Genomic DNA, 24,876 nt, shown 5'->3' with positions numbered 1-24,876 from the left:
CTTCCTCCCTTGAGTTAAACTTGGATTTGTGATTGCTGTAGTTTTCCTGTAATCAAGCCACAGGCCTTTTGCCCCCTTTCAGGCTGCCCTTCACTCTTCTTTTTACTTAGTTAAGCAAATGTGAAGTACAAAGAAGAAAGAGTTGTAACCCCTCCCTCCCACTTACCTCCTCTTTGCGTTCGGTTACTTGGCACCTTCCCTTCCCAGCGTTTCCCAGTCAGCCCTACTAAGTTCCCAGGGCTCCTGCTCCTCCCATTCTCCCCTCCCCCAGCTCTCCCGGGCCCTTTCTTTTTTTTTTTTCTTCATCCGCTCCCCTCCCCTAGGCGTGCTTCCCAGCGCGCTTCTCTTCCCTGCCTCTCGATCCCGCATCCCCCCTCCCTGCCCGCCTCCTACCTTGTGACACATCCCGGGTCCTCCCGGAGGCGGCTGCAGCGGCAGTAGCACTAACAGCGCCTCCAACCGGAGCCGCAACCCCAGACTCAGCCTCCACCCCGGCCCCGGCGCCACTGCTGCAGTCATGGCTGCTGATGGGGTGGACGAACGCTCGCCTCTGCTCTCTGCATCCCATTCTGGAAATGTCACTCCCACGGCCCCACCATACTTACAAGAAAGCAGCCCCAGAGGTAAGGCCAGCATAGATCTTTCTACTTTGTAAGAAAAAGCCTAGGATGTAAAGACCAGGGAGTTCTGAGGCGGAGGCCAGCCTCTCACTTGGGCTGGGAGAGAGGGATGCTGACTGTGCCTTCTGAAGCAGAGCCTGCCTGCCTGCCTGAGAGCTTCACCGCAGGGCTTTCTCGTGGTGTAGTGTGGGGTGTGTGAGTGTGTGCGTGTGTGTGTATTTCGCCCCTTCTTACCCACGGGTATGGGATGTGTGTGTGTGTGTGTGTGTGCACCGTGTCTTATCCACTGCTGTTTGTGTGTGTGTGTGTGTGTGTGTGTGTGTGTATTTCACCACTTCTGACCCAGGAGTACAGGATGTGACATGAATTTCCCAGGTTGGGCTTTGCTGTTTTAGAGCAGCTCCTAAGTGCAGCTGGATGGTTGTGCAAATCTTTCACAGTCATTCACAAATTCTTCCACGTTGCTGAGAAACCAGGAGTACTGCTCACCTTGGCATCTGTCCTTGAAAGGGCTTAGCTTGAAAAATATGCATTTCCTACCATTCACCCACCAGTAGTCTGTTCAATCAGGGAATTGCCTTAGCAAAAGGAGAAGAGTTAATCAATATTCCTAACATGTCTGAAATCTCTGCCCTTCCTTATTGCTTCTACTTGTAAGGAGTATGTGTTAGTTTTAGTGGTAAAATGAGGAATAGAAGAGAAGATGGAATATTTTTGATGCATATCAAAAATGCAGTGAGATTGAGTGCATTGAGTGAGATTGAAATTGACTTTTAAAAGTAACCCAAGTTAATAAAATAAATATTTCTATTTATTTCTCTTCGTAAAATGGAATCAAGAAAGATTTGATGGCAATGGGGTCTGAAGAAAGAAGGGGGAAATCTATTTACCAAACTATTCAATTTATTCAAAGATCTATCCTTGTTCTAAGCCTTTTAGTTGATTCCTATAGTAGAAATAAGGCGGAGTCAGTAGTTATAGAAAATGGAAGGCAAGACTTTAAAAAACCACTTAGAGTAGTGAAAACATTGGTCAAATATGGCACTTGCAAATGTAGGTTAAATGCATCTCTCCTTTTTGGCTGAATGTGAGACATTTAAAAACCCAAGGAGGCAAACATTAATGCCTTTGAAAATGTGGGTGGATCCTGTTTCCTGTAGTACAACTTTTTCTACATTCAAGTCTGGAATTGGAGCAACTGTAGAGCAGGTCGAACTTGTCAAGTATTTAAAATTTCCATTTAATACTTTATAACTTGAAAAGCAACAATCTAGATCTTAATCCACACTTAACAAGAAGCAGGACAAAGGAAAAGGATGTTTAGCTGTGAATAATTTAGTGTGATTAATGAGTTGAGAAATAAGGTGCAAAATGGTACAGATACTCACCCATAGAAAACCCACAAGTCATGTTTGTTGGTCAGCATTAAACACGTGTCAGAGGACACCTCTTAGGGGAACTTCCTTAAAAGGCAAATTTGATGTTAATGTGTTTACTGTTATCTAAACTGTATGGTCTACAACAGGTTTAAACACTTATTTAATGACTGTTTCAATTTCATCAATTCACCCTTTTAAGACAAAATATTTGATGATTTATTGAGAGACAGAATTTAGATTTAAGAAACTGTCCCATAACAGATTTTCATGCTCTCTATCTTGCATCTATGTTTTTTATTTTTAGTCAGAGAGTGGCTAAATTATCCCACAAAAATGGTCATACTCCCGGACCTGCTTGTAGACTTCTTTATCATTTGCCAAATAGTTGTTATTCTGATAAGACTTCTCAAAGCACAAAATATGGTACAAGTTTCAGCTCAGCCACTAAGAAAAAGAAGTTTCATTCCAGAAAACTTTTACCAAAGAAATTCAATGTGTTATAAAACAAAATTCAACTGAGTACATTTTAAAGATCTTATTGGCTTTATTTTGTGATTCATGAATGAGGCAGAATCCCGCCTAGCAGATAAAAAGGAGCTCTAAGGAACTGTACAAAATTAAAGACTCATATAGGCAGAAGGGAGTGGGACAGGGAAGTTATACTAGCAAAATGTGGATTGGTTGTGGCAAGGTCACTTTTCTTTAGGGGATGGCAGGGGCCTATCAGGCAGATGACCTCACTAGTGCTGATCAGGAGATTCCTGATTGATTGGGTTAAGAGTCCATTTCTGAGAGAGGCATAAGTGACTCCATTTTGGGTCTGTTGTCTTGTTTGTAACAATGTTTTAGCAAAAACTCTTTCTGCCTATTGTAGAACAATTTTTTTTTTTCTTAACTGGTGAATGAGACAGGTTAGATAATTAGAAACACTAATTTCATATGGCATAATACCTAGGAAACAAGAAGCATAAATGAGAAGTAAAAGGCATTTTTTTTTGCATTTTCGGCAAAATATCTTTTCTTAATAACAAATAAGAATCTTGATAAATATTTTGAGTAACTACACAAGATCTGATTCTAGAAGAACAGTGCTAATTACTCATTCAGTAATTCATCAGGTGGGACAACGTGCCGGAGACTGCTCTAGGTAAACAAGAGTAACCAAATCCATGCCCTCATGGAACATGAGGAAAAAGAATAAGTAAAGGCATGGTTGAATCATTTCAGATTGTAAGAAACAGTCTGTCACTAGACCAAATATTTTCAGTAGTTGACAACAGTAGAGTTGAAGCTTGGGATTCAAAAGACCAGAAATAGAATGTACTTTTTGGGAAAGAACTTTGGTTTATGATAATTACCATCTATAATTACCCAGACATTAAAAAATTTTCGTAGAACTGGTTAATAGCCATAACTAGTGACTATTTTCTCCAATTCAACTCTTCGCTATTTGTGTAACCTTCTAAGAACAGGAATGTGAGATCCCACCCCAAGATGAAATATTCCACTTCAGATTGAAAGTTGATGGAGTGTTTATTTATAGACAAGTTATCGATAATGTAGTGGGGGAGCAGTTAGTATTTTGCATCTGGTTTCATTTGTGTAACAAATCCTCCTGGGTTTCTAAGTGGAATGCTTCTAGTGGTCTTTGCTGTCAGTACTGGATTCCTGCATAGAGTAGGAGGACATCACCTCTCCTGTGATCACAGTGCCCCATTTGGTATATTTGTCAGCTTTTGTTAAATCATAGAAATTAAAATCAAAGAGAGTTTTAGGCTCATTTGAAAGGAGGTTGGAAAAAATACCACAAAACATACAATTTGGCTATATTTGTTTGCTTTCTTTATACATCTGCTAATTTTATAGGAAGGATGTGGCAAATGAATATGACCTCTAAATTTATGAGACATCATCTGTGAAAAATGGTTTATATTTGTGTTGTCTGATTATGTATTGAATATGGGAATGTGATTATCTACTTCACTATAATTCTATAAGGAAAAGAGTACTTTGTTATACAGAGATAGTTTCATTTGCTTACTTTGTTTCTGTTATTCATTCAGCAAATAAATATTGGAGTACTAGCCAAACTCTGTGGTAAGAAGGGAAAGACAGACATGGCTCCTCTTCCAGTCTAGTGGGGGATATTGAGACATAAATTACATAATCATTCAAACAAATGCAAAAGTGCAGTGGGGATGAGGACAGTGCTAAAAATATATCCAGCGCCATGAGAGTATATAATGAAAAGATTTGACCTGGTCAGGAAAGGCTTTCCTGAGACTTGATTTAGCTCTGAAAGCTTAGCAATAGTTAACTTGGCAAGGAGGGGATTAGAACACTCTAAGCAAAAAAAAAAAAAAAAAAAAAAAATATGTGCAAAAGCCTTTAGCAGGATAGAGTATAGTAAGTACTAGGAACTGAAAGAAAGCCAGTGTGGTCAAAGTAGAAACAGCAATAGGGAAGGTGCTGCAAAATGGGAGTGGAGAGGTTAGTGTGGTTCATATTCTCCAGAGACTCTCCTTAGAACTATGCTTTTTGATATTCAAGTCCTTAGATAGTTTTTCTCTTGAATCTGGGCTGACATTGTGATTGATTTTGGCCTACAGAATAAGATAATAGAGAGCTGAATGACTTAGGAGACTAGGTCACAAGAGGTCTTGCAGCTTTTGCCTTGGTCTCTTATAAAGTACACTCTGAGGAAAGTAACTTATATAAGAATTTGAACATCCTGAGACTGCCATGCTTTGAGGAACTGTTAACTAGCCACCTGCAGAGGCTATATGGAGAGAGGGATGCCTGACCAGCCCTCAAACATGTGAGTGAAGAAGCCATCTTGGATGCCCATTTGAGCCTTCAGATGACTCCAAGCCAAGCCAAATTCTTACTGCACCTGCATGGCAGATTCTAGGTAATTAACATCCCAACTGAGTCTGAACAATCTACAGAATCATGAAAGCTAATATTAAATTGTTGTTTTAAGCATTAAGTTTTTGGGTGATTTGTTCTGCAGCAACAGATGACCAGAACAATAAGTATTAATCAGTGCATGCAGGGATGATTGGTCATGTTGAAGAATTTTGCCTTAAGCAAAGGGATGATCTGGTTAGATCTTTTATTATTTTTTAATTACTCTATCTATTGATTAGAGAATGAATTAGAGAAGGGCCAGAGTAGATGAGGATAGATGACTTTGAGTGGCTACTATAATGATTTGGACAAATCTGATAAACTGTGATGATAACTTGGACTCAGGTGGTGGTAGAAGTGGAGAGATACGTAGATGTTAAGAATTACTGAAGAGGGGTTGATGATAGATTGAATGTAGGAATGAGAGGGAGGTGGAAAGGATATTTCCTAGAATTCTGGCTTCTGCAACTTGGTGTGATTGCCTACACTGAGGCAAAACACTAGAAGAAGACTAGGTTTTGAAGAATACAGATCATGAGCTTAGTTTTAGACATGATACATTTAAGGTGCTTTCAAATATCCAAGAAGCGATGTCAGATAAGCAATTGGATTTACAGGTGTAGGGCTAAGAAATGAGATCTGGGCTGAAAATATAAAACTATGTTATTTACCTATTGGTGACAGCCAAATACATGGATCTTGATTTAGAGTTTCCCAAAGCCCCATCAGTGTTCCATGGAATATGATGAGATAGAACATACATGTGTTAAGATATGGATTATCCTCAGTCCTTGGAGTAGCAGAAGCCTTTAGTCCAGTGGCCTCCAGCTCTGAGTAGCTATACAAATATTGTTGTTTTCTCCGTGTACCAAAATGTGAAAAAGTTTGGGAAGCTTTATATGAGACTCAGGGAGAAACAATAACATAAAAGAAGAGAGAGCCTAGGACAAAGCTTTGAGAAACTCCCAAATTTAATGAGCAGTCAGATTAAGAAGAGCCTGCAAAGAGGCTGATAAGTGTCTTCCAGTGAGGTAGGATGAAAGCCAGGGGACTGTAATATCACAGAATCAAGGGGAAGAAAACACTTCGAGAAAGGGGTGGTCAAACATGTCAAAAGCTACAAGAAAGAGCAAATAGGTAAGGTCTAAAAAAATGTCATTTGAACTTAGTGCCATGGAGGTTATTAGTGAGAGTTTGTTTAGAAGCGGCAAGGGGGGTGGGGGTGGGGGTAGTGGTGTGATGAATTGGGAGATTGGGATTGACATATATATACCCTAATATGTATAAAATGGGTAACTAATAAGAACCTGCTGTATAAAAAATAAATAAAATAAAATTCAAAAAAAGATGTTTATATTCAAATCCTTTTTAAGCATTGAAGAACTGTTCATTTCCATCTAATGTAATACTCTAATGTGCATTTATTTTAATTGTAAAATTACCTCAAAGCAACTTAACTTCAATGAAGAGGTTAATATTCCTTTATTCTGAAACACACTTAGATTTCCTATGAAACATAATTGCAGTTTAGAAGGCATTGCCATTTCCTTTTCACCTTGTTTCACTTTAAAAAGTGTGTAAATTGGAAGTTGCTTGAGGAAATGTTTTCGGTGACTAGAAAATAAATTGACTCCTGGTTTGAGAGATAAGTTATTTAATATGAACTTTTGTACTTCTTAGAAATTGTACAATAAATAAAGTATATTTTTACTGATCCTCTACCTGAAAAATCTAAAGTTAAAAATGGTGCCTTACTTTAAAGTGAGGCAAAGTTTTATTTCACGTGGAACTATGTTCTACACTAGACTAGAGTTTTACTAGGCACTAGAGTGTCTTGGTTCAGGCTGTTATAACAGAATACCATGGACTGGGTGGCTTAAACAGCAAACATTTATTTCTCACAGTTCTGGAGTCTGGGACGTCCAGGATGGAGGTGCCAGCAGATTTGTTGTCTAGTGAGAACTCGTGGGTTGCAGACCCCCAACCTCTCCTTGTATCCTAATGTGGCAGAGGAGGGCAAGAGAGCTCTTTTGGGTTCTTTTCATAAGAGCACTAGTCTCATTCATGAGGTCTCCACTTTCATGACCTAATTACCTCCCAAAGATCCCACCTCCTAATGGGGGGTTAGGATTCAACATATGAATTTTGAGGGGACACAACATTCAGTCCATTGCACTGAGTTAGAGTCCTTGAATCTATTTGGGCAGTCTTTTTTTTTTTTTTTTTTTTTTTGCGGTGCGCGGGCCTCTCACTGTTGTGGTCTCTCCCGTTGCGGAGCACAGACTCCGGACGCGCAGGCTCAGCGGCCATGGCTCACGGGCCCAGCCACTCCGCGGCATGTGGGATCTTCCCGGACCGGAGCATGAACTCGTGTCCCCTGCATCGGCAGGCGGACTCTCAACCACTGCGCCACCAGGGAAGCCCTGGGCAGTCTTTTAAATTTCTGAACCTCCTTGCATCCTTGCAGAGTTTAAGATTGGCTGTGGACCAGCAGGAAGAGATGATGTAGACCCAGGGACCCACACTATATGCACAACCAACTGTAAGATTAAATTAAATTCTCATTTTATCAATATTTGCCAAGGTTTCTGAAACCCACTAGAAACCAGTTTGTCACAATGAGTGGAAATAGATGCAGCATATTTGAGAGCAGCTACCGGAAGCTCCGTGAAGGTCCCAATATGGGTGTGGACCTGCTGTGATACTGAGAAAGTAGGGAAGCTTGATATTGTGCTGTGTGCTAAAGCTGATGCTCCATTTAAGGGAGTTTTTTCTTTTTTCAAAATGGTTCTTTTTTGTTTGTTTTTTACTGAAGTACAAATGATTTACAATGTTGTTTCAGGTGTACAGCCAAGTGATTCAGTTATACTATATATATATAGTCTTTTTAAGATTCTTTTCCATTATAGTTTATTACAAGATATTGAGTATAGTTCCCTGTGCTGTACAGTAGATACTTGTTGTACAAAATTGTTCTTGAATCAAAATCTCCTTCAGTGAGACCACATTCTTATGAAGGGAAAATAGAGCCCAAACGTTGCTGAAGTCTATCTGCTTCCAATTTTCCAATATTATGGCAAGCCCATTTCCTATTATAATCCTTTTCTGTTATTCAGCAGACATCAAGCTCTATGATTCTTTTATTCTATTTTATAATGCCCACATTTCCTTCTGGCTCTACCAAACATCTTTAGAACATTAATCAAGAAATGTTTCATTCCGTCAGTTATCATTTCAAATATTTGAGCACCTGTTATACTGTTCCAGATGCTAGGGAGCTTACATTTCAGTGAGAGATACCCTTGGTAAGGATTATAACTCCAGAGAGTGAAGAGAATAAAGCAGGGCATGAGGATAGAGTAAATGGTGGTGTGGGGAGTATTTCAGGTAGTGTGTTCAGGAAAGATATCTCGAAGATGACAATTGCTCAGAGACGTGAAAAATGAGTTGGAATCAGCTGTTGGAAGATTTAGGGGAGGCGTGTGTCAGGCAGCTGGAACAACAGGCACAAAACATGCTGTTATAAAACAAGGAGGACAGTTGTTTAGAGTGTGGTTACTTAGGGGAGTGTGGTAGAAGAAGTTAGAGGACTATACTAGGAAGTCCAGGAGAGCTTTGTCAACTGAAAAAATGCACAATGTGAGAGTTATGAGTTAAGTTTTATTTGGGGCAAAATGAGAAATATAGGCTGGGAGACAGCCCCTCAGATACCTCTGAGGAACTGTTCCAAAGAGGTAAGGTGGGAGGTCAGTATATATGTGATTTTAGTGAAAGGGGTATACATGCAATCAAGCACACATTTTGGCAGAAGGTTGCTGCTAGTCATGAGGAGCAGATGTCTCCTTTAATGATTTTAGTGCTTTTCTAGATATGAGAAGATGCAAGAAATTGGGCTCATAATATCTTCTCCTGAAAAATACCTAACTCTCTGAAGGCCTGTTCTGCCAGTTTTTCCCAAGGAACATAGTGCCTCATTCCTGATCTCTGCCGTGAACTCCTTTCAGGGTGTGTTGAAGGTCAGCAACTGCAGTGGCTAGTACTTCATCCTTGTAGAGGCAGATGGAGGGTGACAAGTTTTATGGCAGCTTTGTAGGCCACCATCAGAAATGGGATTGTGTGCGGAGGATAATGGGAGGCCATGAAGGGCTTGGAGCAGACGAGAGACACGAGATATTAAATGTTTTACATTTAAGTAGATCATCCTGGTTGGTGTTTGGAGAATGAATTATTGGGTGAAAAATGGTAAGAGGCTAATAAGACATGAAACTAATCAGGAGGCTGTTACAGTGGAATAGGCAAGAGGTAATGTTGTTCTGAGCCAGGCTATAGGTGATGGAAGCAGTGAAATGTGGTTAGATTCAGGACATATTTTATGCATAGAGCAGAAGGACTTGCTGATGGATTGAATCAGTGGAAAGAAAGGAATCACAAATCTCAAAAATGACCTAAACAGCTAGGTAAAAAATTGCACTTTTTTCTAAAATGGGCAAACAGAAGGAGTTGGATGTGTGTTGCGGGGGTGGTGAGGAGAAGGACAGTGGAAATAAATATTTTGTTTCAGACAAGTGGAGTTTGAAATACCTTTAGTCATCATTCAATTGGAAATGTCCAGTATGCAATTGGATGTACAAGTCTGGAGTCTGGGGAGAGATCAGGCCTGAGGAGTACATTTCATTCAACAATTATTTATTATATGTATGGTAATACTTCACTGTAGTGGGAGATGATGCTTTCGGCTTCTCATTTATTTCCAAGGATTCTTCAAACTCTTTTCAGGAATGTCAAACTTCTAGGACAGAGCATTCTGTAAAAATCTTGCAAGATTTGCCAGATGCAGATGTTAGCTAGATAGCTCAGATCTTGGAGAGGAGAGTTAGCAGGACAGATGTTCATAACTATATTTGAAGGCAGTAAGCTACTGTCTGCGAAGTGATCAATGGAAATGCTAATCCTTCCACTTTGGGGAAAATCAGACAACCCTGAGTACAGCTTTACATTCAGCTGTTATGAGTTCCATTTTTATAAGGATGTAGAGATATTGCATAACCTGAGAATGACAACCCTTTAATAGTTCTTAAAAGGGAACACATTCTGCCTGCTATTCTTTCAAGAGAACTTCCATACTTTTTTTTGGTGGATTGAGTAGGGAGTGCATCAGAGTTTGTTTTGCTTTGGCACTTTTCTAGATTTTTTTTCCTTTCCCTGGTTGCTGTTATAAAGTGAACTTCTTTTTCTTTATAAGAATAAAAATAAACATGTGAAAAAGAAGTGAAAAGTGTATCTCCTCTTCCTGGTCTTCATGTGTTTCTCAAGTATTATATAACTAAATCCCTGTATAGTCTCAGAAATGATCTGCCACCAGGTGTAGTTTGGCCTGGGGGACCTGACACTTGAATTCTTTCTGCCAGTTACTAGCTGTTGACCTCAGAGTAGTTACTTTACATCTCTGGGCCTCAGTTTTCCACCTGAGAAGGAGTGGTGTAGTGTGTTCCCTTTTGCTTTTATATTCCATAACACAGTTGTTCTTGGTAAGGAATCTGGATACACCTAAGAGAATATATCTGTGACTTTAAAATATAGATGATGATTATCTTTTTTTACCTCATTCTTTTACTTCCAATGTCCCTTTTTTACTTAAATTTCTATTTCTTCCAATACCCTTTTGAAAATTGCAAAGACAGTATTATTGAACATTAAGGAGTGTTACATGGCTTTTTTAAGCATCAGAAGACCAACTAGTGTGCAATATTTTTTTCTTCCATAGGAAGTATTTGTATGTGCCACATGACCAGTCAGGGCATTCTATTCAAAGCATGTATTTCTAAAGGCAATGGCAAAATATTTTTTCCTCCTATGCTTTGTCAAGTTGAGATAGTTAAGCTTCACAGATCCATAATATGGATTTAAAACCAGTATATAGGGCTTCCATGGTGGCCCAGTGGTTGAGAGTCTGCCTGCTGATGCAGGGGACGTGGGTTCGTGCCCCGGTCTGGGAAGATCCCACATGCCGCGGAGCGGCTGGGCCTGTGAGCCATGGCCGCTGAGCCTGTGCATCCGGAGCCTGTGCTCCGCAACGGGAGTGGCCATAACAGTGAGAGGCCCGCGTACAGCAAAAAAAAAAACAAAAAAAACAAAACACACAGTATACAAGAAAGCCTCTAATAGTTCATCATTTGAACATGTGAAGTTTTAAAGTTTCAGAGATTAAAGTGCTAAGATTCACCATCCAGAGGAACAGCAATACATAGAAGGGATAGTGAGCAGATTTAAAGTAGAAGACTTTCACAGTTGCCTGAGTTGTTATTAATCTTAGACCATAGGAATTTCCCAAATAAACATTGATTTCTACTGAGCTGTATGGATTCTGCCAATTAATACAAAGTTATTTATAAGAAAACCATTTTCCAAGTTTACAGAATTCAGGGATCCTGTTTCTCTATATAGAATGCTTTGCCTTGCTCAACAAAAGTAGTATTTATATTTACTGCCAGTCCCTAATGAGGACATAGGTTATTATTAAAACTATCAGACATGCCTGAACACAAGATGACCTAAGTGAAAGCCATATGGTCTTTTATGACCTAGTCTCAGAAGTCAAATATGGTGTCGCTTCTGCCATGCTCTATTGGTCCAAACACCTGCACGTAAGGTGAAGGAACATAGACTTCAATTCTAATGGGATGAGTATCAAAGAATTTGCATTTTAAAATTTAATATTTTAAAACCACCACAATAAGCTGTGATACACCCACGAACTGGAACACTGTGCAGCTGGAAAAGAAATGAGGAAACTCTACGTACCATTGTGGAAAGGTTGCCAAGATATAAAGTGAAAAAAGCAAGATGAAGAATGAGGAAGGCATATTCCCCCTTTTTTTTTTTTTTTTTTTTTTTGCTATACGCGGGCCTCTCACTGTTGTGGCCTCTCCCGTTGCAGAGCACAGGCTCCGGACGCGCAGGCTCAGCGGCCATGGCTCACGGGCCCAGCCACAACACGGCATGTGGGATCTTCCCAGACCGGGGCACGAACCCATGTCCCCTGTATCGGGAGGCAGACTCTCAACCACTACGCCACCAGGGAAGCCCCATATTCCCTTTTTTTGTACGAAAGATGGAGAAAAAAGAATATGTGTATTACACATTACAGGTATATATTACCTGTACCAGGCTAAAGAAACACTGAAAGGATTAAAAAAATAGTAATTTAAGTGGAAATCTCTGAAGTGGGGCGTGGTAGATTGGCACAGAAATTGGAGTAACAATTCTAAGCATATATTTTTTGCATTAATATTGATTTTTGAGCCATGGAAATATGTTACTAATAAAAATTTAATGTATCAGAAAGCACTTTGGCCACATTATGTTATTGATCCTTGTAGAGTTTATCCTTCACTAGGACCCTGAACAATGTAACAAATGCTATTTTTTAGACCATGTCCCCACATCTCTATACAGGTCCTTGCAGTGGAACCTTATATTTCATTGTGTTTGATTTGGTCCATTACTCCCACTTGTCAAGATCTCAATAGGAAGAATCCTGTTTTGATATGGGAAATGTATCACTATATGTATCTGCTTTTTCCTAAGACCATGCTCGTTGCCTCATACCAGTATCATTTATTAGGCACTTCTGGTCTTCTCTAGATGAGGATTTACTTTTTGCTTCCTATGGGTAGATAAGTAGGAAAGGGATTTTAGAAACTGAAGCATTCAAATTCTATCCATTCGTCAAAGTCCTTTCTTTCCATGTAATCCTTTCTAATCTCTGTTACTGGACGATATATGTTCCCAAAGCAATATCTCTCAACATTTCTACTATATATTTTAATACTTATTTGTGTACATGACCTTATCAAGGAAGACAAGGAGGGAGACAGGATTCTTGTATCTTTTATCTGTGAGTCCTACATAGTCTCTTGCACTTGATCTTATACTGAACAAGGATCAGTCGTATGAATGAATGAGTGAGAAAATAAAGAAGGATGCCATCATGGTGATTTTGAAGTCACTTAGAGAGTGAAGGTTTTACAGGTTTACAGAAGAACATGAGAACAAAAAATGGAAGTGATCCAGCAGAGCATGTAGCTGAATCCATTTGTTTCATTAGAAATGCCCACATAGCAAAGGAAGGATCTCCATCACTATACTTTCTGCTGGCTACAATGAAGAACTCTCCTCTTAATGGATTAACTTCTGGATTTTTTTTATTAATCGCTATATTTTAAAATAAAATTTAATTGACCCATGTGGTAGAAATATCTAAGCACTAGAATTTAAGGGGTTTATTCACTAAATATGCTTAAAAAATAAATACTGTTTCTAAGAGGTTCAGTTCACTCCATATATTGTATCTATCTGATTTTGCTTAGATTTATGATGAATATGTCCCAAATTCTAAAAGTACTAAACTGGTGACTTTTATCTATAATCTATTAATCGTTAGGTCATTTTTTAAAAAATGAGTGAAATATTTCAAGATAGAAAAATACTGAGTATAATATAATCATTCATATATCATCATCTAATTCTATCAGACCTTAACATTATGCCATACTGTTTCATATATTGAAGCAAATAAAACATTGCAAATCCAGTTGAACTTTTTCCCTTCCCCATATACTGAGGTAATTTCCCCCCTCATATTTTCTCATCTAAAATGTCTTAAAACAAATTTTGGGTTCAGTTATATTTAAGTACATTTTATAACTGTGATTCATGAATACTTGTAACCTGCAAGTTATCATTTAGTGTGTATAGTAGGTATATGCAAAGGAGTGTCTTGCTTTCTCTTAGAAAAAGCAAGTCTGTAAGAGTGAAAATGAGCTGTCTAGGAAGAGTGACAGAGTAGGAATCTGTTACCTCCTCTGGCTATGGGAAGAGTTTCTAAATTTCTAGGCAGGTACATTTTTTGCCTTGGAAACAATTTGTTTTTCTGTACTAAAAATTAGTATCTCTATATTTTTCTTGAAACACATGCGTTCTTGGAAGCAATATTGTAAATAAAAAATTAAGAATGGAGCCATGCATATACAAACAATATGATTTCACATAAATCGTGTCAGAAAAAATTGTATTTTCAATAAAAATAAGCACAGTAGTTGATAAAATGAGAGAATATGTAACTTATTAACTGCCAATACTGGAAGGAAGTACTAGTACCACAAATGAAATGCACTAGAATGAGGTAAAAATATTGCCTAATGAGAAATAGAAAAGACAGAGCCTAAGTTTTTGTCATCTGGGAATTTGTCATTGGCAGGTCACTGGGCATTTCTTGCCAGTATCTCCAGTTATATGGCAGCATTTTGATACAACCCAAATGCCTAAGACCACTTAGGGAGGGAAAAATGGCAGATAAGCTACCCATAGTGGAATTCAGTACTCATCATCACCAGCTGTATAAGAATACCCAGTTTGTTGTTGCCTTGGGGTCTACCATGGACCCACATAAGCGCCTACAAGCAATACTAGAGGCACTAGGATGTAGATTGGTATTGGTGCCAAGCTGATTTCACGACCAAACTTAATAAGGTATAGCTGTTTTTCTAGAGCTGCAGTTTGGAGAAAGGAGTTGATGGTTAAAGTATATAGAAAGATTGCAGTACTTGAATGCTAAATTGTGCTAGGGTGACTTTTCTCTTCCGCCCCTACACCTCGCTCCTGACACACTGCGCCTTAGTCAGGTTTATATGCTCTCTTCTATACTCCCAAAGCCCCGTGTGTGCATATCCTTGTTAGAACACTTACCACACCAAGTTGTACTTGTAGTTTTACTGTCTTTCTACATGTTAAGAATGTGAGCTCTTTGAGCCCTGGGGTATGCCTTCTTCTCCTTAGTATCCCTGACATACATCCAGTACAGTACCTGGTACAGAACAGATGCTAAGTACTTGTGACTGAGTGCTAACTAACTCTTGGAAATCCACCATAGAGGGCCTGGCTGGCTGCTGCTTTTTGCCTAACTATAGCTGAAGGCCTCTTGACTTCCTCTGGCATCAGAGCTCATAGAGGGGGCTTATATCACGTCTCCTCAGTTACAAAACTAGAATTGCCCTGGAGCAGCAGTCAAACTTAGAAAATGAGTGAGTTGAATGAAGATGTGACAGTTATTACCACTCCTACATCTTTCATAGTAGCACTGCCTCTGTAGTCCTTCCAGGGAATGTGGAACTGCTCTTAGTAGAAGATACAGGGACCCTCTGTGTGACCCTTCCTACCTTAATCTGTGGGCCAGAGAACCAATTTAGGTATTTGCTGGTTGACAAGAATGTCTGTTCCAATAATATATTCAGAAACTGGGAAAATAACTTCAGCATGGGTACCCAGATTTACTGGGACCACTGTGGGTGGATCTGGGGCAAGACTCCATCTGTAACCTGATGACCATCTACATAACCTCTCTGACAGGCCGCCCACATTGGAGTTTTGAGTCTTGAGGAATTAACACCATCTATGAGCCAGTTTCTAGTGATACCTGAAATATCTGGGTATTTTCTTTTTCCCCAGTGAATAGTCACTCTAGTAAATGATCTCAGGTCTTTGGGGGAGACTTGGAGATTTATAATATATACTTATAGTAGTGTTGCTGGATCACTTGTCAGAGACATCAACAAACCCTCAATAAAGATGCTCTGGGTCTGTGAATTAGCTTTGTTGGAAACTGGTTGAAAAACTAGGACTCGTCACTGTGGCTACTCAAGTCAGGTTGCTGGTTTTAAGACCTAGATTTTTCTATTATATATAACCAAGTAACATTTGTGTAGGTTACCCATCCATTTCATTCTTAGGCTTATTTCAATGAGCCACTGCCAAAGGTCCTCATGGATCAAAATTTTCTAATATCCACTATTTCCCATTACATTAAATGTACCCACTTTTTCTTTGACTTTTAAGTGCTGCCATTTGGCCTCTGTTACTCTGGGATTCCATGGTCGCAATCGGAGTCATCCTGCACTGTAATGCCTGGCCTATGTAGGAGAGCCACCACAGCAGAATGCTTGTGTTCCCCTAAATAATGTATAAATCAATGCCTTAGTTAAAGGCATATCTTCTGGGTCCTCTCAGGGGATGTAGTGGGGTGTGGGATGCAGATTTCATATGATAAACTCACTCTAATATTCCTGACTCCTTAAACCTTTGATTGCTTCTTCTGCATCATGCTAGGGATGTTTTGACATTTCAGCCTCATTGAATGTAAGGCCAAGTCTCATCAAACCAAAAAGTAAACTGATAGAGCCACTTCCAGATTTCAAACAAACATTGAAACCAGAACATTTGTCAAGTACACCAGGATTGTTAAATTTGGCTCAACTCAGTGTTATATTCCATCCTCTTTGCTTTAACCCCCATAGGATTCACTCCCACACATATTCTCCAGGTTTCTGACAATATATATTATCAAAACATTGCAATTCTCTTGATGTATTAGTTGCTTCTTTCTGAGTCACACTTTGTACTTGTCCTCCTAAAGCTTGTTGAGATCTGATCCTAGTTTATGGGTCTTGAGGCAACAAGGGGTTTGATGATGGGTCTTAAGAAAAATGGTCATTTCCTTGTAAGACAACTACTTCAGGTGAGGTTATTACAGTTTTCCATTAAAAGGAGGCTCATGTTCTCAGATATAAGAAGAAATGTTGTGCTCCACTCACAGGGGAGGCTCAGAGTGACTCAGGAGTGTAGGATTCTCAGCTCTGTTTGGGTACAACTAGATGGCCCCATTCCAAGTTTCAGAGTTCCACTTCTTTGCAATCAGTGTCCTCAGTTTCACATGGCAGACTTGGTAAGGCTGTGGGTTTCCCTGACCTTATAATTTAGCTATCTATACAATTAAATTTTGTGTTTGATTTTCAGCAATATAAGCCCTGTGACAATTAGAAATAAGCAGTATTTTTAGGGCTGCAATAGAAGTTCTGTGACCATGACTTGTGCTGAGAGTTTAAAGACCTGAGATTCTCATTTTACCCCATATCACAATCCACACAGTAATTATTACTGCCATAATGGTCAAGTAAAGGAGCCTCAAATATCACAATCATATATAGGAGATAATCTGATTCACCAGGATGCCACTGCATGCCATCAATCACTACCATACCATGTCTCACTGGTAAAGGAGCTCAGCACTGCATTCAAGCCCAAGGCATGACCAACCCATTTCTCCAATCCCATTTTTGAGGGTCTGTTTCCTGGGATTACACCTGGTATGAGTTTTATAACAGTTAGGACCTGAAGATAGAAACCAAACAATATAATATAACAGAAAGAATTAATTTGGTATAAAGTTGTTAAGTAGGTAACTAAAAGGTAAAGATATTACTCTAACTTATCAAATAGGTATTAAATGCAGGAAGCAGCTATTACCTCTAGGGTTGTGAGAACAAAGGGAAGAGATTGGAATTATTAAAATTTAGTAATTTAGAGGAACATAACTGAAACATGACTTCTCAGAGGTACCAGCCCACTGGTGGTGATGTCTCAGCCCTGGAGATTTTGTACACCTGGAGAAAGGGCTACAAGTCCCTTCTTCCTCCTTCAACCTTGCAGGTTCTGTTTATCACCTCCTATTAACAAAACATAACCTGCAGCCAGCTGGCAAAGAAAAAATGTGGTTTGGAGAGTTTTAGCACCAGCATGACAAAGCATAGAAGGGTGGATTTGGAGCTGAGATTCAGTAGCCTAATAGCTGGGACATTTACCTTCCAAACTGACTTTAGCCAGATGGATCCTTATGAGGGTATAATGGTTCTAGAAGAATCCAAGAGTCTCCTGGAATAGTTTTATTTATTTGGTTTCATAGAGGGGAGGAACAGAAGGTGGTCTTCCCTTTCTCTGTGTTGAACTGGACTGGAGAGGTTTTACACAGGAAGTAGATATCCCATAGCAGCCAAGCACAACCTGTCCCTAACCATACTATCCACAAAAATCCTATGGAGGAGAAAAAGCCAGAGCTTTCCTCACAGGCTGGTCCTTTATACTTTTCTTGCTCATCCTATAATCATAGTGTTCTAAATGATCTCTCATTTTAATCTGATGTCATTTTTCAACTTTGGTACATCTTTGTCAAGGGCAAGGACTGCATATAAGACTGTATTAGTGAAGTAAGTGAATTAAACTGGAAAATATTGCCACTGCAGAGATTTATAAAGGAATAACTGAGATAATAAAGATCAGAGCTATCCAGCAAAACATTTGCAACCTTTAAAATGCTATATCTGGGTATATCTGGTAAAAAATGAAGTATGGATTATTACACCAGCATGAATTAGCAGGAAAGAGGAGCTTTTGGGCATAAAATAGATTAATTAGGTTGATGTTTATGATGGAAAAGTGTAATTTGATCACTTGTGGGTTTATAGAATAATAATGGTTCCTTTTGAGTGTTTTAAGGAAGACCATTATGCGTGCCTTGTGATCTATGTTATTTTGTCTTGTCTCTTTTAGGAGTCTCAGTTTTTCTGTGAATTTTTTTTTTTTTTTTTTTTCGCGGTACGCAGGCCTCTCACTGTTGTGGCCTCTCCCGTTGCGGAGCACAGGCTCCGGACGCGCAGGCTCAGCGGCCATGGTTCATGGGCCCAGCCGCTCCGCGGCATGTGGGATCTTCCCGGACCACGGCACGAACCCGTGTCCCCTGCATTGGCAGGCGGACTCTCAACCACTGCGCCACCAGGGAAGCCCTGTGAATTTTTTATCATGAACTAATTCTTTCTTCATATTATGTTCTAATTTTCATTTTCCCTGACTCTTCTTTCTCCTCCTCCTAATCCCCTTTAACTCAGATCTGATTCTTGTCTAAGTATTTGTGCAGAATGCCCATTAGTCCTTACATCTTTTCCCTATATTAAATCATATTCATTAAGAGAGGCAGCTGTCATTATGGAGTGACCTCTGGGAGAAGAGTCAGCTCTTGGCTTTGCTGAAGTGCTATATAAAAGTCTACTAAGAAGTCAGAATCCCTGGTCTTCAGTTTTCTCTTCCATAAAATGAAGAAATTAGACTAAATACTAGACTCAGATTGCTTGAATTTCTAACACTGTATAATTCTGGAACTTTGAGGGGGTTTTTCAGGTTTGAGGACTACTGGTCTAACAAATACTGCTCACTTGGAGAAAAAAGATTTTTCACTTAGGCAAACCCCATAGAGAAAATGATCATTGTTTAAATAACAAGTAAGACTCTTCCAAAATGAAGAACTTTTGTGACTCTTAATATCCAATGATCCCAAGTTCTGAGATTACAGTGGACTTTTTATCCAAGGCAGAAATTTAAAATAGGTATAATAGTGGTGATCTGTTGACTGTTTTAAAGTGAAAAGAGACGAAATGAACAATCTAAGTTGTTAAGTATTGCAGGTTTACTGACAGTGAAATAAATTTCTGTAATTACAAGTCCTTTACAAGAGGAGATGGAGTTGTAGGTCAAGGTTTCCTTGGGATAAAAGTACAAAAAATATCTCTAAATCAGTTTAGTGCTAAAGTAATTAATGGACAGAAAATTGAAATTATAGGCCTGAAAGCACTGTTTAGTGGAGCAGTTAGGCTGCAGCATCTGTCATTCTATTGATCTCTTGGATTGATTGTACTTATCTGGTGGGCCAGGCCAGTGTCCCCTGTCCACTTCCCTCTCTCAGTGCATGATTTGGAGAGGGTATTCTATATATAGAAGAGAGCCTTTTTTTCAGTCATGCTGTACTCCCCTGCTAGGACCCTAGCTCCTCTTCAAGGAGAGTAGTGGTAATATACTTAGTATCATTTTCCCAGGAGAAATAGATGAGCCTGATAAATTTCAGTGATTCAGTTATTCATTCATTTATTCATCCATCATCCATTCAATAAATATTTAGTGAGCAACTATCATAGACCAAGCACTTATAACAAGTGCTGTATCAGTCCTGAACAAGCCAAACATGACCTTGGCCTCATGGAGCTTATAGTCTTTCCCATTTTAGACTCCTAATCCTCACTCATTCTTTCCCCCTCCTTCCACTTCCCAAGCCTCCAGAAGATTCTGGCATATTTTTGTCATTGAAAGCTTTTTTATTTTACAGGTTAAAAATTATATAGTACAAATCTTAGAGGAAAAGTTCACAGGGTCTTGTTGGTTCTGATACACTTCAAACGTATCAGAACCAAAAAAAATCAACCATTAAAATCTTTAGGAGATTCCACTGAACAAAACTTTTGCCTGTTGGAGTGAATGGGTTTTACCATCCTTATATGTAGCTGCAATGTGTGGCCTCTTCCCCTCACCCTCAATACCCTTGTTTTCTTTGTGAAATTATCTTGTCTTTAAATTTCTTTTCTATCACACTATGTAAGGTGGAAACCTGGTATTAATGGGAGACCTACTTTATGTTACTTTATAACTCAAGGAAAAGGCAAAAGAAGAAACTTTTATTAATAATGCTATTGCTAATAATTATTTTTAAAAAAATTATTATTACACACCAGGCAGTGTGTGTTGAATTTCTAGTGAGGTGTGTATGCTTTTTCCCAGAACAATACCTTCTTTACCAAGATCTGATAAAGTAATCTGCAAGTTGCACAGGCTCAAATGTATTTTGACACATTGATCCTTTAACCTGTTTTTTCTTCTTGATTAATACATTACAGGTCATTCTGCATCAACCTTAAATTCTTTCAAGGATTTAAAACTATTTTTTGTTTGTTTGTTTTTTGAATTTTATTTATTATTTTTTATACAGCACGTTTTTATTACTTATCTGTTTTATACATATTAGTGTATATATGTCAATCCCAGTCTCCTAATTCATCCCACCCCCACCACCCTTGGTGTCCATACATTTGTTCTCTACATCTGTGTCTCTATTTCTGCCTTGCAAACTGGTTCACCTGTACCATTTTTCTAGATTCCACATATATGCGTTAATATACGGTATTTGTTTTTCTCTTTCTGACTTACTGCACTCTGTATGACAGTCTCTATGGCCCATTCCATGTCTCTATAAATGACCCAATTTCGTTCCTTTTTATGGCTGAGTAATATTCCATTGTATATATGTATCACATCTTTATCCATTCATCTGTCAATGGGCATTTAGGTTGCTTCCATGTCCTGGCTATTGTAAATAGTGCTGCAATTGAACATTGGGGTGCATGTGTCTTTTTGAATTATGGTTTTCTCAGCGTATATGCCCAGTAGTGGGATTGCTGGGTCATGTGGTAATTCTATTTTTAGATTTTTAAGGAACCTCCATACTGTTCTCCATAGTGGCTGTATCAATTTACATTCCCACCAACAGTGCAAGAGGGTTCCCTTTTCTCCACACCCTCTCCAGCATTTATTGTTTGTAGATTTTCTGATGATGCCCATTCTAACTGGTGTGAGGTGATACCTCATTGTAGTTTTGATTTGAGTTTCTCTAATAATTAGTGATGTTGAGCAGCTTTTTGTGTACCTAATTTATAGTTTTATAAATTATAAAACTATTTTTATAATTTAGACATCTATAGCTTCTTTTTAAATTTAGTGTTTGGCAGTGTTCTGGTATAAGACTTCCAGGGATGTGTGCATATTGTCATTTCAATGTGACCTCTTTCAGAGCCTTGGCTGCTGGAGAAATTTGGTTTATTATGAATATTTGAATGGATAACACTTGTTGTTAATTCTTTGCAAGTCTAAAAAATCTACCTGATATACCCTAAGGATGCCAGGTGGTAATATGTGGATTTTAAACATACCATAATGTGCTGTGCTCTAACTCATTTCAGACTATCATAGAGTTCAGAATCTAATCCAGTGGATAGAAAAATCTCTATTTCAAAAATAGCTCTTTTCATGATTAGGTATTGTTTTTGTATTTTACAGTGTCACAGTAGCCCCTTGAACTATCAGTTCTCTTTAGTGGGGATTCAATCATGTGTTGAGGCATAGCCTTTTCTAGATGGCCTATGACAAAATCTTACCTTGAAAGGGGCTCCTATTCCTGTAATTAAGATAGCTACAAAATGAGGCTAGGCAGTCCCCTTTAGAAATCCCATTCTGGAATAGTATATCTAGATTCTTTTTCTCTAACTTTTGTAACAAATATATACTTCTGGTAGATTAACACAGTTCTGAAATTGGGCTTCTACCCTCTACCCAATCAGTCGACTTAAGGACTCTCAAAAAGCAGTGTGTGTGTGTGTGTGTGTGTGTGTGTGTGTGTGTGCGTGTGTGTGTGTGTGTATGTATCTTTGTATTTTCAGAATTTTCAAACATACACAAAAGTAGTAAGAGCAAAATGACCTTCTGTGTCTTTATATTCATAAATATAGACATTTTGCTACTCTTGTTGCATCTATTAACCCATTTTTTTCTTGGAGTATTTAAATTAAATCCCAGACAATATATTTTTTACCCATAAATACTTTGATACATTTTCTAGATTTTTAATGTTAGGTGAAAGTTTGAGATAAAAATTGTTAAATTTACTTCATTCTTGTTTTTTCTCTGAAATTAGCATAATTCCATTCTAATTAAAACATGTTCCATGTTGATATGTTTAGTTTTCTGGGTTCATTTTTGTCTCTCCTTGACTGCCACCAAAACCCTATTTTGTTCTTGTCATACTCAGCAGTTATTATACTGCTTCTAGTATAAACAGAGCACGACAACTACACAATTTATGTATATGTATATATGTAAGTGATTTTAAAGCTTTGTCTTCATTGACTATTTCTGTTTCTTGGGAGTCAGATCATTAGTGTAAGATTTTTACTTTTAGGCATAAATTATCACCTTCCTATTACAAACTCTATGAATTTGCACATAGAAATTGAGTGAATGTTTCAAGTATAGGTTAATAAAAGGTGTAAATGTAGGCAGGTGTGATTTGGATTTTAGGAGCTAAGAATTATTCTACTTCGCAATATAGGCCTATATGTGTTTCTGCTCTGAAACTATATTATGTTGGCCAGCTTTAAAAACATAAAGAACAGGAGAATTTTGATAGTTTTCCTTCTTTACTTCTATTGCTTATTTGCTCAAACCAGCCGTAATATCTCTGAGACTCTGATTCAGTGGCTAATATCTTTTTAGCGGAACTCCCACCTCCGTATACAGCCATTGCCAGTCCAGATGCCAGTGGTATTCCAGTAATAAACTGCCGCGTGTGCCAATCTCTCATCAATTTGGATGGCAAGCTTCACCAGCATGTGGTTAAGTGCACGGTTTGCAATGAAGCTACGGTAAGTGAAGATTTTCATTAATAAAAGCAGAAATTATTATCTGACATCTCCCTAAAAATGTACTCCAGTAATGTTACTTACAAGTAGATGTGGGCTGGATACTGAAATGGCCATTTTTTTATCCTTTCTTCCTTCTGGCTATTTCTCTTTTATCATACAAGGATGCCTCCAGGTGTTTAAAGCTAACTCCATTATGAAAATTTCATGATGAATTTAAATATAATGCCATTTGGCTCTTTATTTTCTAAAATGAGACTGACCATGGACAGTCATTTACAATTATCTTCAGTGTCTATCCACATCTCAACGAAATCCATTCTGATTATCACTAAAATGAAATATACTGAACTTCACTACAAATGTGGACTTTGTACTTATTATGTGGAAAATTATTTAAACTTGTTTTACGTCTGTAGGTTGTTGATATAATTTTTCTGGGCTTTCGTGATTGTGCATTTATTATTGGCATTTGTGTCGAAGTGTTTATTAACAGCTTGGTATATTATTCCATTTATTTAATATTAATTCAGTGAAATATTCAAAAAAACTTGAAGGGCATATTTTTTTACTGAACTTTGGGAAGAGCAACTAAATTTTAAGTAAGATTTTTACAGTTTTAAGTAATAAACTGGTATAAAGAGTATACTGGTTAAAGTAAATATATTTCTACTTTCATGGTTAGGCTTTATTTTTTAAATTTCAATCTGTCTCAAAATTTGAAATTAAATATTAATTTAATTTTTGGTATTTGTAGTTTTTCCTCTTTAGAAAAAGCCTAAAAAAAAGTCAGCCAATGATTAGTGTATCTCTAAGAACCCTGAAACATGAATACTGGGGACTTTATAATATGTTTTATGGAAAAGTCATAAGCTAAAACCTTAAGTCATGAAGCAATATATATCATTGTAAATAATTTTTCTATAAGGGACATCTTTTAGAGAACTTTATTGTGTAAATAGATGATACCTACAAAACTAGCTATTTTCTTTATCAGTTGAACACTTAAATAGTAAATTTAATTAATATCAACTTCCTTAGTGCTCCTTTTAGAGTTGGCAAGCAAATAAGAATTGTTAGACACAAATAGCAACTTAAAAAAATAAAAGTGTCTTAAAGGCTTCCTTGGATTTGGCATTAGTGTTGAATTTTTTCACCTCTTCCTTCACCCATACAAACTTTGTTCTTTAATGAGAAGAAAGAAAGGAGATTTAAAGCTTTATATTTACATGTGGAAGTAAACAGAACAGAGTAGGTCAATTATGAAAGAATCTCAAAGTCATTATGGATTTAACCAGCAGTCTCAAGCTGGTTACTTAGAAGTGATGAGCTCATATAGGGTCAATAAAATTTGGCTACAAATAAGCTAGCTACTTTTGGACATAAAGAAAATTGTGCTGAAATTTTTATATCATTACTATCCCTGTTAAGTAAAGAAATGTAAATAATTGTGAATATTCTAGAGAATATGAATAGTATTTAATCAGATTGCCTTGTATGGAATTAGTAACATTACAAGGGAAGAAAAAATTGAAAAAAAAAAGCCTTTGAGGAATGCTGTAACATATGACCTGCTAATGTTTACAGTGTAATGTGATCTTAAATTTATGAATGAAGAGGTTAGGCAACTGGCAGCTTCTCTGGAGAAATTCTATGTTGAAAAGAACAGATATAATAGACAGATATAGTGGACCAGGGCCCAAGAGAACAGTTCTCTTATGTTCACTATCACTGTTTCCTACTCAATTTAACTGGTTATTCATTCTCCTCATGTCACCTAAAACA

General features: G+C 38.0%; 1 protein-coding gene across 3 annotated transcripts in view; it reads left to right on the top strand.

The window, feature by feature from the left end:
- Window positions 1-497: 497 nt before the first annotated feature.
- Window positions 498-24,876, top strand: part of PIP4P2 (phosphatidylinositol-4,5-bisphosphate 4-phosphatase 2) — an 86,008-nt gene continuing 61,629 nt past the window's right edge. For 2 of the 3 annotated variants that reach the window (XM_032610046.1, XM_032610049.1), the window contains exons 1-2: window positions 516-623; window positions 22,928-23,094. In XM_032610046.1, coding sequence (XP_032465937.1) covers window positions 518-623; window positions 22,928-23,094 — 273 coding nt within the window. In that variant the 5' untranslated portion in view covers window positions 516-517. Of the gene's footprint in view, window positions 624-22,927; window positions 23,095-24,876 lie in introns of all 3 variants that reach the window. The other variant, XM_032610048.1, reaches the window with a different exon arrangement.

This window comes from Phocoena sinus, chromosome 17, assembly GCF_008692025.1.
Source record: "Phocoena sinus isolate mPhoSin1 chromosome 17, mPhoSin1.pri, whole genome shotgun sequence".
NCBI classification, from domain to species: Eukaryota; Metazoa; Chordata; class Mammalia; order Artiodactyla; family Phocoenidae; genus Phocoena; species Phocoena sinus.
The sequence above is the reverse complement of the archived record's forward strand: the minus strand, read 5'-3'. Positions and strand labels throughout refer to the sequence as shown.